Genomic DNA, 17246 nt, shown 5'->3' on the forward strand with positions numbered 1-17246 from the left:
TGCGCCGGCTATAATGAGAGTCGCCTGCGTTATGATACACGTATCGATTTGTTTTCCGAAGTTGCCTCAAGAGGAAATCTCCCCGAATGGCCTAGTGTGGACTAAGCCTTAAAGGAACTGTTCAGTATAAAAATAAAAACTGGGTAAATAGATTAGGCTGTGCTAAATAAAACAAGTTTTTAATATAGTTAGTTTGCCAAAAATGTAATGTATAAAGGCTGGAGTGACTGGACATCTAACATAACAGTCAGAACACTACTTCCTGCTTTTTAGCTCTCTTGGCTTCCACTGATTGGTTACCCTGGTTACCAGGCAGTAACCAATCAGAGACTTGAGGGGGGCCACATGGGTTATACCTGTTGCTTTTGAATCTGAGCTGAATGCTGAGGATCAATTGCAAACTCACTGAACAGTTATGTCCCATGTGGCCTCCCTTATAGTCACTGACTTACTCAGAGTTAGAGAGCGGAAAAGCAGGAAGTAGTGTTCTGGCTATTATGTTAGACATCCAGTCACTCCAGCCTTTATACATTACATTTTTGGCTAACTAACTATATTTTGCACAGCCTATTTATTAAACCAGTTTTTATTTTTACACTGACCTGTCCCTTTAAATGTGAAGTATACAAGGGAAATAAGGTCAGAAGTCATAATTGTATCTATGTATCTATGTAGTGCTCCCCTTCTGCTGCTTACAGCTGCATAGAAGTCCCCTCCTGCTCCACTGCAACAAACAGATTTCTCCCTTCCCTGTTTACAGCTTGCCATTTTTACATGGAGGGTCACCTTTTCCTTTGCCTTCCTTCTACAGGAGGGCTCCTCACGTTTCCCTGGAGAGTCACATTACCCTCCCTCTCACTGCTGCTGTTATCTTACTCCATTATCCTACTCTTTTACACGTATTTAGTGTTTATTAATGACGGGATCAAGCTGACTAAACTCTTTCTCTTTTTGGTTTAGAAAAAAAAAAAAAAAAGTTTACTGGGACGCGCCCAGCAGGAACACGTGATCTCCAGTCAGGCGCTGGAGAGTCACATGATGGGTCGGCAGTGCTGTGGAACAAGGAAGTGTTTGTTGGGCTGCTCGCCGGCGGAGGTGAGAGGGGGAAGCTACCGGGGGATTTTGGGCGACCTAAAGAAAAATGAAAGGAAGCAGTGAGGGAGGTGTTGAGAAAAGTATGGTGGCCCTGGTGACAGGGGTTCTGTATTCAGCAGTGTGATGTTCTTGGGTTGCAAGGCTTTGCTGCAGGGACATTATCTTCGATGTTTCCTTTGAGCTTTACTTCTGGGTGGGTAAGGCAGGAACTGACCCTTGTAGCAATTGTCACATATACAGACCAGCACCTAGGCCACTTCATCTCTGCCTGTGACTCTCACTATTGACTAGTCTCTGTGTACCTGTCTGGCAGTGTTATACTACAACTGTCCCCACGGTGAGGAACTAGAGGAAACAGACCCTGTGGCTGCAGGGGATCCCCAGGAAGTATAGGGGCCCCAGGAAGTATAGGGTGGTCCCAGGAAGTATAGGGGATCCCCAGGAAGTATAGGGAGGTCCCAGGAAGTATAGGGTGCTCCAGGAAGTATATAGGGCCCCAGGACGTATAGGGAGCTCCAGGACGTATAGGGAGCTCCAGGACGTATAGGGAGCTCCAGGACGTATAGGGAGCTCCAGGACGTATAGGGAGCTCCAGGACGTATAGGGAGCTCCAGGACGTATAGGGAGCTCCAGGACGTATAGGGAGCTCCAGGACGTATAGGGAGCTCCAGGACGTATAGGGAGCTCCAGGAAGTATAGGGGGGCCCCAGGAAGTATAGGGTGCTCCAGGACGTATAGGGAGCTCCAGGACGTATAGGGAGCTCCAGGACGTATAGGGAGCTCCAGGATGTATATCGGGCTCCCAGGAAGTATAGGGGGCCACAGGAAGTATAGGGGGCCCCCAGGAAGTATAGGGGGCCCCAGGAGGTATAGGGTGGCCCATGAGACCCTAATTCATATTAAATTTAAAAAAATATTGGTAAAACAGTTGAACCTAGACATTTTGGAGTCCTGAAAAAATAATTTGCTGTGGGGCCCAGTAATATCTAGTTACCCCACCATCTGTCCCAATTGCCTTTCATTTGGGAGGTTTTAGTAAAGATTGGGCATGTTTGCTGTAGGGAAGCACTATCCAACTTGCACCCCCAGCTATTATAATGGTTAGTACTGTAGCACGTAGATCTGGATGTAGGCCAGAACATTGTGGTCACAGTAATGAGATGATTAAATAAAGGTGAACTGAAACAGTGGGGTGATGCAGATCTGGACTGGGAGTCAAAATATACTCACCATCACACTAAATAAATCACCTGGGGTGATGCATATATACATGTCTGTCCAGCCTACATCTCCAGGTTATGTTACACTATGATCCTTTCAAAGGAAGAGATAGAAAAGTTGGCACTGAAGGAAAGAGGGGGCGGGGAGCACAAAGAGAATAGTGGTGGTTGAAGAATGCTTAAGTATCTAGTGATTGGGATAAATAGCTGAATAAGCAGCACTGGCTACAAACACAATTACAACTGCACGGTAAGGTTCTCCAGTACAGAGTCTTGCACCCATACTGACAGGACACTTCCCTTGTGCTTCTAATATAACTTGGTGGCAGATACTTTCAAAGGCCCTTATTAGAGCTTTGCAATCTCAGTTTCTGCCAGGCTTGTGCCATGACATCCTTAGTATATCCTTAGACTTATGTCTCAGAAAAAACACCTTGGGGAGAAGGAGAGCACTTATTATTATTTATAAAGTGCTATTGCCACACTTCATCCTCTTTGTACTCTGCTTTCCTGTATCATTCAGAAATTATTCTTCTCAACCTCTTAAAGGGATTGTGTCATGATTTTTATTATGTCGTTTTTATTTTTAAAATAATTCACTCTACAATATAACATTTAATTCCTGAACCAGCAAGTGTATTTTTTTTTTTTAGTTGTAATATTGGTATGTAGGCAGCCATCTCGGGTCATTTTGCCTGGTCATGTGTTTCAGAAAGAGCCAGCAATTTAGGATGGAACTGCTTTCTGACAGGCTGTTGTGTGGGATCTGGATTTTACTATTGAGTGCTGTTCTTAGATCTACTAGAGACCTGTTATCTTGTATTAGGGAGCTGCTATCTGGTTACCTTCCCATTGTCTTGGGGAAAAGGGAAGGGGTGATATCACTCCAACTTGCAGTACAGCAGTAAAGGGTGACTGAATTTTATCAGAGCACAAGTCATATGACTTGGAGCAGCTGGGAAACTGACAATATATCCAGCCCCATGTCAGATTTGAAAATTAAATATAAAAAAATCAGTTTTCTCTTTTGAGATACTGATTTCAGTGCAGAATTCTGCTGGAGCAGCACTATTAACGGATACATTTTTTCCCATGACAGTATACCTTTAACCTGCAGCTATTGTTTCTGCACAGATTTGTTTCATCCATTCCAAGCCTCACTGTGCTATTTATGCTTTGCCTTTTGTCTTCAATCAGATGGACCTCTTTTTACGATGCTTCTTGCTCCTGGGAGCACTCTCTGTTGTTGCCTGCTACGCTGCAGATGAGATTACCTATATGCCAGGGCTGCCTAAGCAGCCATCTTTCCGTCAGTACTCCGGCTTTCTCAACGTGTCAGATGGCAAGCACCTCCATTATTGGTGAGTTGCTAAGAACAAACCCTTACTCATCTATAATCTGTTTGTCTCTATATTGAACATTTGGTTTGTTCCAGGTTTGTGGAGTCCCAGAAGGATCCCAGCACTAATCCTTTGGTTCTCTGGCTGAATGGTGGTCCAGGCTGCAGCTCACTGGACGGACTACTGACTGAACATGGCCCTTTTCTGGTGAGTTTCAGCTGGAAAAATTGAATCAAGTGGGTAGTTTAAGGGAAAATATTCCCTCCCTTTGTATGAGCTGATTTAGTTGGCTTCATGTAAAAAGGTGAAACTATGATCTCATGTAAAAAGAAAAGGGGGGGGTGGAGTGTATTTTCTATTTAAGGTTAAGTCAACTCAAAATGACAGGGCCAAATGAGTAGTTTCCACCTCTGTGACATTAGCCTAGCAATAACAGGCAGGCTCTAGTGATGCATGGGCTTGTAGGTTTACCCTTGGATATATTTCTGTACTGTGTGCCTCCTCTATTGTCACTGACATCTGGGTCAGCTCCGTCAGATGTTTGCTGGCCACTTTATTTATAAACTCGCATTTGCCCCTTCTGGTGACATTAGACATGGACAGGTCAGGCAAGGTTTTATAATGCAGAGTGGTACAGCAGGTCGGGTTGGGTATGGTTTACATGTCTATAAATCACACCTGAGAGCATTGAGCACATATTCCATCCAGAGTGGATGTACTCAAAGGAGAGCTGGGATTGTATTTGACTGTATTATTTCCGTTTTTTTTAGATTCAGCAAGATGGTGTTACCCTGGAGTACAACGACTACTCTTGGAACAAGGTGATGTATTGATTTTGATTATACCACAGTATATTGTAAAGAGTAAAGGTCCAAGCTTTGTACAGAGACCCCCTTAATCACAGAACAAGGTTACCAGGGTGTTGCCATTCAGCCATAGTTAAAAGAATATTTAGGTTTTTTACCCCACATTTTCACCCTCAAGCTGAGATTTCAGGTTTACATTTAGGATAATATGAATTTTCCCCTTACTGGCATTCAGGTGTAGCCACTGCTACTGCAGTGGGACCAACCAAACAGTTCAGGAACCACTGTTTTAGACAAAAAAAGTAAATAAACTACTTTTGAAGTAAAATTTTAATTAACCATTTGTTTAGATGTTAGGACCAGTAGCCCCAGTCAGATTTAATGGCAGCTTCTCATTTAATCACATGACAACAGAATGAAGATCTGTCTATTATTAAAATGATAGGAGTTGTAATTGACTCCTGGCGGAGTTGCCATTTTAAGCTCTCTTGTACAATTGCATCTCCTGTCTGTGTGGTGGTACTGGATCCGTCTCACTCGTTATTTTTCAGATTGCCAATGTTCTGTACATAGAGGCTCCAGCTGGTGTGGGCTTTTCGTATTCTGATGATAAAAACTACAAGACAAATGACACAGAGGTATAGTGGGCAGACTACTATTATATATATATATATATATATATATATACTCAAAACTTTCTGCTGTTTTACCCTCTTTCTTACTTCCTCCGTTATCTCCTTCAGGTTGCTCACAATAACTACCTGGCACTGAAACAGTTTTTCCAGCTGTATCCTCAGTTCAGTAAAAATGACTTTTACATAACAGGGGAGAGCTATGGAGGAGTGTATGTACCGTCTCTGGCTGTCGAGGTTTCTCAGGACTCCAGTATAAACCTTAAGGTGAGGGTCATAATGAATTTCTCGGGCAGCAGAGGTTTGCATTGCAGTTTTCTTTGCTGATGATTATCCATCTGCTCATTAGCTGATGTATCTGCCTGTTCAACTATATCTAAGTATTTGCAGGTATATTACTTGAGTCTCATTTGTTTATTTTTATTTTAGGGGATCGCTGTGGGGAACGGACTAAGCAGCTATGAGAATAATGACAACTCATTGATTTTCTTTGCTTATTACCATGGAATTTTGGGCAGCCAGTAAGGAAATGTTCCATATTTTCCACTCTTTATAATGTGTTGTTTTTTTCTACCTCCCCACCCCCCAAAAAAGCACAGATTAAGAACAGACATCCTCTGTCCATTCATATTTTTAACCTCAACCCAATTAGTTGTTTGCAAGGACTTGTACTTCTGTAATATCTGTTATACTGCAGGTTGATCTTCCCTGGTATATAATCTCTCACTCCCATCCCATTGGCAAGATGTGTGTTGCTTACGCTATGCTTAGATTCCATTGTATCATGCTCCCATTTGTTCCTGATTCTCTCCTAGCCAAATTGATTTCCATTAGCTATGTCATGGAAGATTGTAGCTAATTGTGGCATACATTCTCCCTGTTCTAACCTATACCAGCTAAATTTTTTCTTCCCCATACCCTTTAAATGCTGGAACCTCTTGGCAGTTATTTCCGTGCACATTTCCTGGTCTCTGTACAGCAGTACACTGGTCTGGTGTGCTCCGGACTCATTTGTTTGACCTGTAACTGTTATTTCTCCCTTTCTGTAGGCTGTGGTCTGGATTACAGACATATTGCTGCACAAAGGGATCCTGCCAGTTCTATAACAATCCAGATGGGAACTGCTCTCTCCTGGTAAGAGTGTGCTCCTGGGAATGGGTTAAAATGAAATGCATCAGTCCACGTGACCTGTAGCAGGGTCTCATGGACTGCAGAGATATTTGCAGAGTGGTAGAACTGAGTCTGTTTGTCTTTAGGATTATAGAGGAATTAGGCAGAACAAACATGGCCACCAGTGTGTTCCACACATTCTGTATTTCTAGGTACAAGAGGCCATGCATGATGTGTACAGTACAGGACTGAATATTTACAATCTCTATGAGTCCTGCCCTGGAGGGGCCCCAGGGGAGGTCAAGTAAGTAATTTCTACCTTTTATTATTTGGAATGAAGAATGGCTGCTTTCTTCTGGAGAGGTAAGAAAAGACACCCACAAATGCTGATAGATTGTCCTTATCTCCAGGGATAATGGTGATCATATAATTGTGTACCATCCAGGGATGATTTCTCCTCAACTACTCAAACACTGGAACAAGGTAGGCACATTAAACGTTTTGTTTTATGTCAGTGAAGAGCGAGATTAAACCCTTGTTCAGTGCTCAAAAAATGAAGCGCTTACAAGGAAGTTTTTTTTTGTTTTTACTGTTTATTAATTTCAGATCCCTTTCCTTATTCCCCTTGGTCCATGTGACCTGTAGCCATGCATATTTATGCTGGATAACATGCAAACTCTGAATTTAGAATTGTTCTAATGTATTGCATTGCTTCATGACCTTCCCTTAAAGGAAATAATGTGCTGTAGTTCTATTCATATAAAGTGATGTTGGTTTATTAACTATAACTGTATTTATAAAGTTCAAATATATTCCACAGCACTGTACAATAAAAATAGTTCAAAAATAGTTTTTTTGTTTTTTTTCGTGTTTCACAAGAAGCACTTCCAAATGTGACTTTATTCCAGTGTTTGATAATGACTGTCCCTGACTTGTTCTTTCTTTCTCTCTGTCTGGTGCAGAAGTTGCTATCTCTTTCACTTGTACAGAAACCAATACGATTGGACCCCCCATGCGTAAACAGCACAGCTTCCCGTATCTTCCTGAACAATGGGCTTGTTAGGCTAGCCCTCCACATTCCTCCAAGTGTGCAGCAGTGGGAGGTCTGCAGGTATGCAGAGTTATGGGGAGGCCACTGTGATATTCTGGAGTGGAAAATGCATGTAATTTTTTTAGCATTAAAGAATTGGAACTTGATCTTTTAAGAACAATTCAGTGTAAAAATAAAAACTGGATAAATAGGCTGTGCAAAATAAAATAATTCGTCAAAAATGTAATGTATAAAGGCTGGAGTGAGCGGATGGCTAACAGAACAGAATACTACTTCCTGCTTTTAGCTTTCTAACTCTGAGTTAGTGACTTGAAGGGGGACATAACTGTTCAGTGAGTGTGCAATCAGGCCCGGACTGGCAATCTGTGGGGCTGCTGTATGGTCCCATAGACAGTCACTATTCAGTGGGTTGGTGGAGGACTATTTGGGCCTCTGTGCACTTGGAAAGCCAGGGCCTATTTTGACTCCCAGTCCGGACCTGTTTGCAATTGATCTTGGTAACTATTTAGTGGAAAGCAAGAGAGTAGCAAAGCTGGAAGTAGTGTTCTGGCTATTATGTCACACATCCATTCACTCCAGCCTTTATACATTACATTTTTGGCTAACTATATTAGAAACATTTTTATTTTGCACAGCCTGTCTATTTACCCAGTTTTTATTTTTGTACACAATTCCTTTAAGGTAGGAATGTCTGTAAGGGCTATGAGTAGGTTCTCTGCTGGTGTAAATATGCAAAAGACCTAGAGGGACATGTATAAACAGGCTTTGTTTTCACATCCTAACAGAATATTGGGTAATGTTTTTTCTTTTGCAGCTATGATGTGTACAGTACATATGGGCGCATATATCAGAGCATGAAGGACCACTACCTGAAGTTGCTCAGTACCATGGTGAGATACATGCTGAGATTGGTAGTTCTAAAGCCCCTAATATGTGGTATTGAGACACCCTTTGCTTTTTTTACAATGGTTCCCTAAACCATAATGCATGAAATTTAACACTGAATCGGGGAGGCAAATGGCAAACAATCCGCTTACAGGTCCCTTTCCCCTCTGCAGAAATACAGAATCCTGGTGTATAATGGAGATGTGGATATGGCGTGTAACTTCCTGGGTGACCAGTGGTTTGTGGACTCTCTGCAACAGAAGGTAAGAGTGAGAGAGTGTATATATGCAATGTATGTGTATATGTACAGGCCTATTGTGGAACTAACATGGCTTCCCTGCAGTGGACAGTCAGGCAGTGTACCCTGCTGTTGAAGGAGAACTAAACCCTAAAAATTAATAGGGCTAAAAACGCCATTTTTTATATACTGAACTTATTGCACCAGCCTAAAGTTTCAGCTTTTCAATAACGAGAAGCTAGAGTTTGGGGAATAGGATTTTTTTATCTTGAGATGCTGGGTGTAGAGGTGTATGGATGCAGCAAGTAAAGTACAATGGACAGTATCTTTATATGGTGAATAAATGTGTGATACTTCCCCCTATACCTAATTATATCACATAGACATTTGCTTTATAGTTACAGGTACAGCGTCGACCCTGGTTGTATAATGAGGGGGGACAGCAGCAGATCGGTGGCTTTGTAAAAGAGTTTTCCAACCTTTCCTTCCTAACCATCAAGGTACATGAGCATTGAAATCTAAACTATTTTAGCACTGCCTCAGTCTCATCTCCATCACTTTTTAATTTAAAATGAGATATGTAAATGAGTATATTCTACACCGGTTCCTTTCTTTGTCCTTTCTTGCTATTATTATTCTTAACAACATAGAGTACATATTAACAGCTAGTATTGGTAAACATGATATTTTCTAACAGCTGTTCTGATTGGTTCACAGGGAGCTGGTCACATGGTACCAACAGACAAACCAAATGCTGCTTTTATTATGTTCAGCCGCTTCCTCCAGAATGAGCCCTTCTAATTGCAAGCTCCCCTGCAACACAGCACATAGGACTGCACAGTATTTAGCAGAGGGACGACGATCCATGTTTCTCACAGCTACAAATGCCCTATGCATTGTCTCACAAGGGGCCTTTCCCTTTTCTATCACTTACTTTATTTCCATACTTTCCTTTGTGCTAAGAAACAAAAACCCAAAGTCTGCTTCCTTTCGCTCTTTTTACTGTTGTACAGTAGTCACGTGCTTTTATGGCAGGGACACAGCATTGTGTCAGTTTCTTGGTTATTTAAATACTCTTTCATGGAATAACCACTGTTAGGTTTGTGGGTGACCCTTTCCTTGTTACCCAATCATATCTCAGGTGCCATTTGTTTTTTGCTTAGAATACGATTATTGATTTGCTTGGGAAAGGGAGGCTGGTGCCGACCCTGAAATGTTGCACTTTTTACCTCTGCTTAAATAAACGGGGTAACCCCCTGCCCATTCCAATTGAGCTGATCTGTGTTTTTTCATTCATTCAAAATACAGTAGCACCCCCATTTATGTTTTTTCAGGGGACCTGGGAAAGTTGTGTAGAATCAGGAAAACGGGTTAAAGCAGCTTAAGTACTCAGAGCATAATAAGCACAGGAGTCAGGTTCACCTTGAAATACAATATTTACTGTGTTAATGACAAGGGTTAAGCATTGCAGCAATAATGTTACACTATGGTGTACTATAGTTTAAAATGTCGGAAAACTTAAAATTATGTGGAGGTTTCACGTATCATTTGTATCAAAGTCTGTAAATGATGTTCAATTAAAGGACTTTAAAAGGACATTTTCTGACTTTTTTTTTACCCTGATATTACTGTATGTTTAGCAAACTTGGGGATGGCTAGGAAATGGTATTCTTCTTTATCTGATGCCAATGTATTCCACAGCTCTTTACAGAGATAGAGTATCATTCCCATCAATACCTGCCCTAGTGGCGGTTACAGTTTAATCCCTTATCCTATCACCTTTATTGAGGCTCATCAGTGCAGTGCCGGCATCTACATGTGCTGATTCGAAAACCCTGCTCTTCACTTTTAAGCACCAAAAGGACTGTCTATATAGTTAGGAATCAACCCTGATTATAAGGGGCTTATATAGTTACACAAGTACAGCAACCAAAGAAATATGCTTTCTTGTAGCTAACTGTTAGCTGGTTGCTATGCCCTATATAAGCCCTATATTTGCCTGCAAACTGAGCACTATAGTTACCCTCCACTACAGCATTTGCTGATTATATTAATGGAATACCAAGTTTAGGCCAGGCATTCGGCATGCATCCTGAAGGCCAACCCTGGCCTCATCCACTTATTCAATCACTGCCCATGACAAATGAGGATGGACTTGGGAGACAAACTACCATACAGCAACCCACGGTCTGGGCCCCCTCGTTCTTCTGTATTGTAGTTACACCATTGGATTATAATATATCCAGAAAAGGCAAAGTTTATGTTCTGTATGCTGAATGTTATGGTCTTGCCAGGGATACCTGTTAAGGTTTCCCATTATGTGTTCAGCATTGGCTCTTCCCTTGCATTACTATAATATATGTATGATTCCACAGCAGAAGCAATCCAGACATTGGGGAAGTGCCAGCTGCATAATGTGTTGGTGCTTTGTAAATGGTTTGAATTGCAACTGTACTATAATCATTAGTACATCAGTACTTAAAAGGAAGGAGTAGCTGTTCAGGGTATGTAAGCTGGTAAGAGGCCAATAAGAGTTGTGTAAATGCATATGGGTATCTAGGTGCTGTCCCTTTAAAGGAGAAACCCCTTATTAAAAAAAAAAAAAACCCTACCCCCCTATCCCACATAGACCCCCTCATCCCCAGCCTAGCTGCTACCCCAGGCAAATGCCCCTAACTTTTTACTTACCCCTCGGTGCAGATTCAGGGATTGGAGTTCACGGCAGCCATCTTCCAGGTCTTCGTGTCTTCTTCCGGCGCTTCGGCAATTCCTTTACATTTCAGCGAATGCGCGGTTGTCGCACACTGGGAAATTGCTCCAACTGCCATGTGACGCACCACCGGTCTCATTCTCAGATTACAGAAGACCTGGATAGATGGCTGCCGTCAGGATCGGACTGGGGGCCTGGGGCCCACCGGCCCGCTACTGTGACGCGCCGACTGTGTGAAGGCACCGCTCAGTGCGCATACATGAACGGCGCCATGCGCAAGCAGCGCCACTCGGTGCGCATGCGCAGACGGTGCTGTGCAGCCCCGAAAACTTTTTTCCCCCAAAAATTTAAATATCGGAGAGGGGGTCTGGCCCGGCAGGGGGCCCATGAGGGTCGGGGCCCACCGGGTTTTTTTCTGGTGTCCCGCCGGGCCAGTCCAACACTGGCTGCCGTTAACTCCAATCCCTGAATCTGCACCAAGGGGTAAGTAAAAAAGTTAGGGGCATTTGCTGGGGTAGCAGCTAGGCTGGGGGGAGGAGGAAGGGGGGTAGGGTTTTTTTTTAATTAAGGGGTTTGTTTCTCCATTAAATATAATACCTTATTAGTCTAGATTCACAGGTAGGTATGTATGTAGGTATATTTTTATTTATATAGCACCCCTTGAGGGCAAAGCACTGTAGAGCACAACAATATATTAGTAGTAACAAACAAGGGGTCACTGCAATAATAAGTAACAATAAGTGCATTATTAGAAATACAATTTACATAAATATAAAATTTAATTACAATACAGATATGTGCTCAGTGTCAAGGAGACAAAAGGGTGGAGGACCCTAACCTGTAGGGCTTACAGTGTAAACTTTGTATCCTATTTGAAAATAAGCCTAAATAGTTTTAATTTTCTGCTGTGTGTGTCCATGTGTGGGGTTTGCAGTACTAACTCAGCTTCTAGGTGGAGATCCCTTAATGGAAGTGACTTATTACATGCCATCAACAATTGCCTCTAGATGGTGCTGTTCTGCTGAGATTTTAGTAGGGTATAAATCCAAGGATAGACAAAAGGAATATGACGTGTGACATAAGCAGTTCCCAGTACTGTATTGCTGCCTGTTCCTCAGTACTGTTAATTCAAAGGGGACCAATGCGATCGTCCATAACATTTCAATGCCCTGTATAAAAAAAGGTGCTTCAGTGTTGGAGAGCCATTTTAACCAGGCATAGCGTGATAAATAGGCCCCCATAGTGTTAAAAGTCTTATGATATATAGTGACATCATTTATAAAAAAGGAGAATGCATGCCTTGATCAAAATCATTGAAGATAAAATTGGAGAGATAAAAGGAGGAAGAAAGGCATTATTATCACTGGGGTGTGGGGGCAACTGGTGAGGAGTGATGGGGGTGGCACCGCACAAGGGGGCAAATTTACTTACCATCGAAAATTCGCCAGCGATGGCTTTGCGCACATCGCAACACTTCGCCAGGCGTAAATTCGCCTGGACAACGCTAATTCATGAAGATCCGAAGTTGTGCATAGGGTAACGAACGCTTGCGAAGTTGCGCTAGTGATAATATGATCAGCAGTTCGAAGTTACGCTAGCGTTGGCTAATTTGCATACGGCGTGCAGTTAAAGTACAATGGATATGCTGCAGCAAATACATTACACTAGAAAAGGCCAGGGAACCTTAATAAAATTATATAAATTTGTTATATTGCCCTACACATGAGCCCACAGTATAGTTTAGGTGCCATATGTTAGCAAATGTAGGGGGGAAGGAGGGTACCCCAAAAAAACATTTTTCAATCTTTTTCAGCCTATCACCCTGTAAAAAGGAAAAATCGCCAGCGTTTTTTGGGACTAACTATCTACTCTATTGCACTTCGCCTGGTCTGAGGTGGCGAAAGCAAGTCTGGCGATAGAGGTAACATTCAGTAAAATAAAAAACTTAGTGAATTTGCGTAGTAACGCTCTTTCGCCAGAGCGAAAATTCCCCTGGCGTTAGAGTGCAAAGTTGCGCCAGAGTCTATCTCCTTTGCTAGCGTAATTACGCAGTGGCCGTTAGTAAATTGGCGAAGTGCCTAAATGATGTTATGCTGGCAAATTTTTGCCAGCGTTAGCCCCAAGGCATTTGCAAATACTGCTTGGCATAGCTCTGTCTTTACTTCTCCTTTAAATCAGACTTACATGCTGGTTGTTGTGTGTTGCCTCTGTGTATCCACCATGCTTTTCTTGGCATATGGTTTTTGACTCCATTCCTCTTCAGTGATCTGCTTTCATTGTGACACACAAAGCTGTGCAGTTTAAGGCACTTTGATGATTATAGAACCAAAGAGTTCACATTCTATTCATACTCATTAAAGAAAATGAACAGCTTTGTATTTTTCCTGCTGAATTGCGCTTGGTACAGGGATTGCCTATGTCAGCATCTCTCTGCCTCATTTACACGGTTTTATTTGATTTTCAAGTGAGATGTAGGAATAGATGGGGAGTGTTATAAATGAATAAATATGTAATAAATGTGTAATAAATGTGTATGTATAGGACACAAGCAGCAGATAGGAAAGACTTACAGGCTGTATAGGCAATATAAAAACAAGAAGTGGGATTAAGTGACAGGTCAGGTATGATTAATAAATATGAAGGTTTTTTTTTTCCACAGAAATCCTTTAGGTCTGTCAGATGTGGTCAGTTTTGGGGGAAGGAAAGGCAGTCACATTATTGATTGAAAACAATGTATTAGTCCATGAGAAAGAAATTGGTCATTGATTTCATCCAGAGCAGCGGGGGAGGAAATTGACTGAATAATCAGTATTATCAGTATTGTCAACAGCGGTCCCTGGCTATGAAAAGAGAATTCCCCTGGCCTATAAATATATATATATATATATATATTTATATATATAAATATATATATATATATATATATATATATACATATATACATATATATACATATATATATATATATATATATATATATATATATATATATATATATATATATAGTAAAGAATGGACCCGCACTCCAATGTTCTTAGTGAAAAAATTTTTTTGTGTTTTATTCACAATGCATATCCAACGTTTCGGTCCAAAAGGAGAAAGGTCCCAGCGTGGACCGAAACGTTGGATATGCATTGTGAATAAAACACAAAAAATTTTTTTCACTAAGAACATTGGAGTGCGGGTCCATTCTTTACTACATATGCAAAAAACTTGACCAACGCACCCATCATCTAAGAAATCCGGTAAGAGTGCGCTCACCACAATTGACTTTATATATATATATATATATATACACACAGTATATAGGTCAGTGTTGCTGGACAGGACACTTATACTAGTAGACCACAATGCAGAGAGGGGGGCAGGTGGCTTTTAGCTGTAGGGGGGTTTACTTGTTTAATGAGTCCCGTGGGATTGTAGCAGACAAGGGTTACTGAGTTGATTGGTTTGAAAGCATTAAATGGGGGAATGGATGGAAGATTACTTAAAGCCGACCCCAGGACTTTACACAAGTCATTTCAACTTTTCACCTTTGACCGCAGAGATCACAGAGGAAGAGGTGAATTTGGCAATTGGAAAAATGAATAACACAAAAGGCCTCAGGGCTGGGTGGCCTGACAGCTGAAGTCTACAAGTCTTTTAAATAACCTTTAGTCCTATATTTAGTTAAGATCATTAATGAATGTTTCAATGATGGGCTCTTGTTGTCAATGATCCTCTCTTCTTGCTGTTTAAGGATACAGATACAAAGAGTATAAAGACCTGGAGGACAATTACCCTTTCAATTGTGATTCTTGCAAATATTTTGCCTTCTCGACTTATTTTTCAGGCACATTATTGTCCATCAGTTTTGCATGGTGAAAGGGCAAAGCATCTTTGAGGCAGTCTTTACTTTATGGGAAAATATTCAGAATGTTGGCATGGGGGAAGTATTTCTTGTCCTTGGATCAAGCAAAAGCCTTTGATATAGTAAATCATGGCTGTTATAAGATTCTGGGTACATTTATTAGAAGGGCAAAGTGCTTCCCACTGATTAATAGCTGGGAGGGTGATATATATTAAAGGAGAAGGAAAGCTACAGAGGCATTTTATTGCCAATAGATTAGCTGCAAAAGTGCAAGCTAGAATGCTATATTTATTCTGTAGAATGTTTTACCATACCTGAGTAAAAAGCTCTAGAAACTCTCTGTTTGTTTAGGATAGGAGCTGCAGTATTAATGTGGTGTGACATCACTTCCTGCCTGAGTTTCTCCCTGCTCTGGGCTCAGATTACAGTAGAGAAGGGAGGAGGGGGAGGAACCTGAGCATGCTCTTGCCCAGGGCAATGAGGTTTAAGCTGAAAACAGGAAGTCTGATACAGAAGCCCATGAGTACACAATAGAAGGAAAGAAATGTGGTGTTTCTTTTGACAGGGGACTCAGAGAAGCACTACTTTGGGGGTTTACTGGTATATTTAGGTGGACCTTTCTGATAAGGCTTACTTAGTTTTAACCTTTCCTTCTCCTTTAAAGTTACTGCTGGAGAAAAGCAGGGTTGTACTTTGCATGGGACAGCTTTTCTTTAGAGTAATTACAGTGGTCTGGGGATGAGTTTTCCAATAACCTTCTTTGATTGGATCTTCCTTAAATGGGTTGTTCGCCTTCCAAACCGGTTTTCAGATTGTTCACCAGAAATAAAGACTTCAATATTAGAAAAAATGGTCACAGATGGAAAATAAAAAGTAATTGGAAAAAAATCTATATCTGGTTATCTATCTGAAACCAACTGAACTGGAAAAAGTGTTGGAAGGTGAACAACTCCTTTATGTTTAACTTGGGTGAAAGAACCCTTTAATGTGTTTTAGGAAATTGTTTTGCTAATGTAAATCATCCCCACCCATAAGAGATACAGAAGAGCAGACAGTACCTTGAATGTATTGTTAAAGGAAAAATAAATGCTAATCACGGCACCTGCATTTTAAAGCATGACAATCCTTATAAGTGGTTGATTGCTATGCCGGGATTCTCAGCTGATCCTGCAAAACCACAAAATAACATCTGATGTCTTTTGTTATCTTAGCTGTCTAGTCTTGAGTAATTTGCTGGGGTTTTGACTCTTTGTGACCATGCACCCACATTTAATGTCAGTATAAGAGAGTACTAGAGAAGATGAAAGAGTCCTTCAGAAGGAGACATGAGTCAGCTCGTTTCACAATTGTTAGTGGTTAACAAACAGTCTGCATCTAATTATGTTATTTTGGAGTTTGTGTGTGTTTTTGTTGTTTTTTTAACTTGGGTTTACTGGAGTGCATAACCAAAAATGACCTCTTCTACAAAAAAGACACAAGATCACAGAGATGCACCAAATCCTAACAGTTTTTGCAGCACTCAGATCAAGCCAAATCCTAAATGCTACTATACACTTTCCAAACAAACATGACCAAAGAACAGAAATTGTATGAGGGACCTTAAGCGGTTTGGTCTCCATACTTTTGTTCCAATCAGAAAAAGAAGGTCCTGAAGGAGCTGTGGTTTCTCTTCATACTCTTTTTTTTTTCCAAACCACTGTGAACAGGGGCGATCCTGGCCCCTCCGCCACCTGAGGCAGCAGCAATTGCTGCTGCCCCCCCTCCCCCCGGAAATTGGCTCTTAAAGTATCAGGAGCAGCATTTTTGCTGCCCCTGGTACCTAGTGGGGCGCTGCTGCCTGAGGCGACAGCCTCAACTCGCCTCATTGGCGAAGCACCCCTGACTGTGAACTGGCCAACATGGTGAATTTGCAGGTTGAGTTTTTAAATCATGCACAATCCCTGAACAGACCATTATCCATACTACATGTATATTGGAATCCGATGGGCCGCCATATGAATTGTCATACAATTATCACCACCGTTAAGAAGTGCTGAGTGCTATGGGGCACAAGAGCCCCCCCCCATTAGTGCTCCTCTAAAAAGCAGTTGCACCCCAGAGAAATCTGCACTCAGCACTCTTGTGACAGATTGAAAATCTGGCTTGAGGAGCAAAATGCAGCATCAGGAGGTACAGGTGAGCTATCCTATCCTAACTGTCTGCAACAGGTCCGGTAGTAAGGATAGAGGCTCTATGGTTGCCTATACTTTCAGTGGCTCCCTAACTTGGGGTAGGGGGCAGGAGCATGGATGTCTACAGTATGTGACTCC

The 17246-nt window shown here is 41.6% G+C and overlaps 1 protein-coding gene across 1 annotated transcript; it reads left to right on the top strand.

Moving 5' to 3' along the window:
• Nucleotides 1–1049: 1049 nt before the first annotated feature.
• Nucleotides 1050–9973, top strand: ctsa.L (cathepsin A L homeolog). Its single transcript, NM_001094640.1, is given in 15 exon segments — nucleotides 1050–1095; nucleotides 3513–3676; nucleotides 3751–3862; nucleotides 4426–4476; nucleotides 5013–5099; nucleotides 5205–5360; nucleotides 5523–5614; nucleotides 6143–6227; nucleotides 6416–6507; nucleotides 6614–6686; nucleotides 7166–7314; nucleotides 8069–8144; nucleotides 8313–8402; nucleotides 8776–8877; nucleotides 9095–9973. Coding segments are annotated over 14 exon segments (1413 nt in total). The 5' UTR covers nucleotides 1050–1095; the 3' UTR covers nucleotides 9179–9973.
• Nucleotides 9974–17246: the final 7273 nt, after the last annotated feature.

This window comes from Xenopus laevis, chromosome 9_10L (assembly GCF_017654675.1).
Source record: "Xenopus laevis strain J_2021 chromosome 9_10L, Xenopus_laevis_v10.1, whole genome shotgun sequence".
NCBI classification, from domain to species: Eukaryota; Metazoa; Chordata; class Amphibia; order Anura; family Pipidae; genus Xenopus; species Xenopus laevis.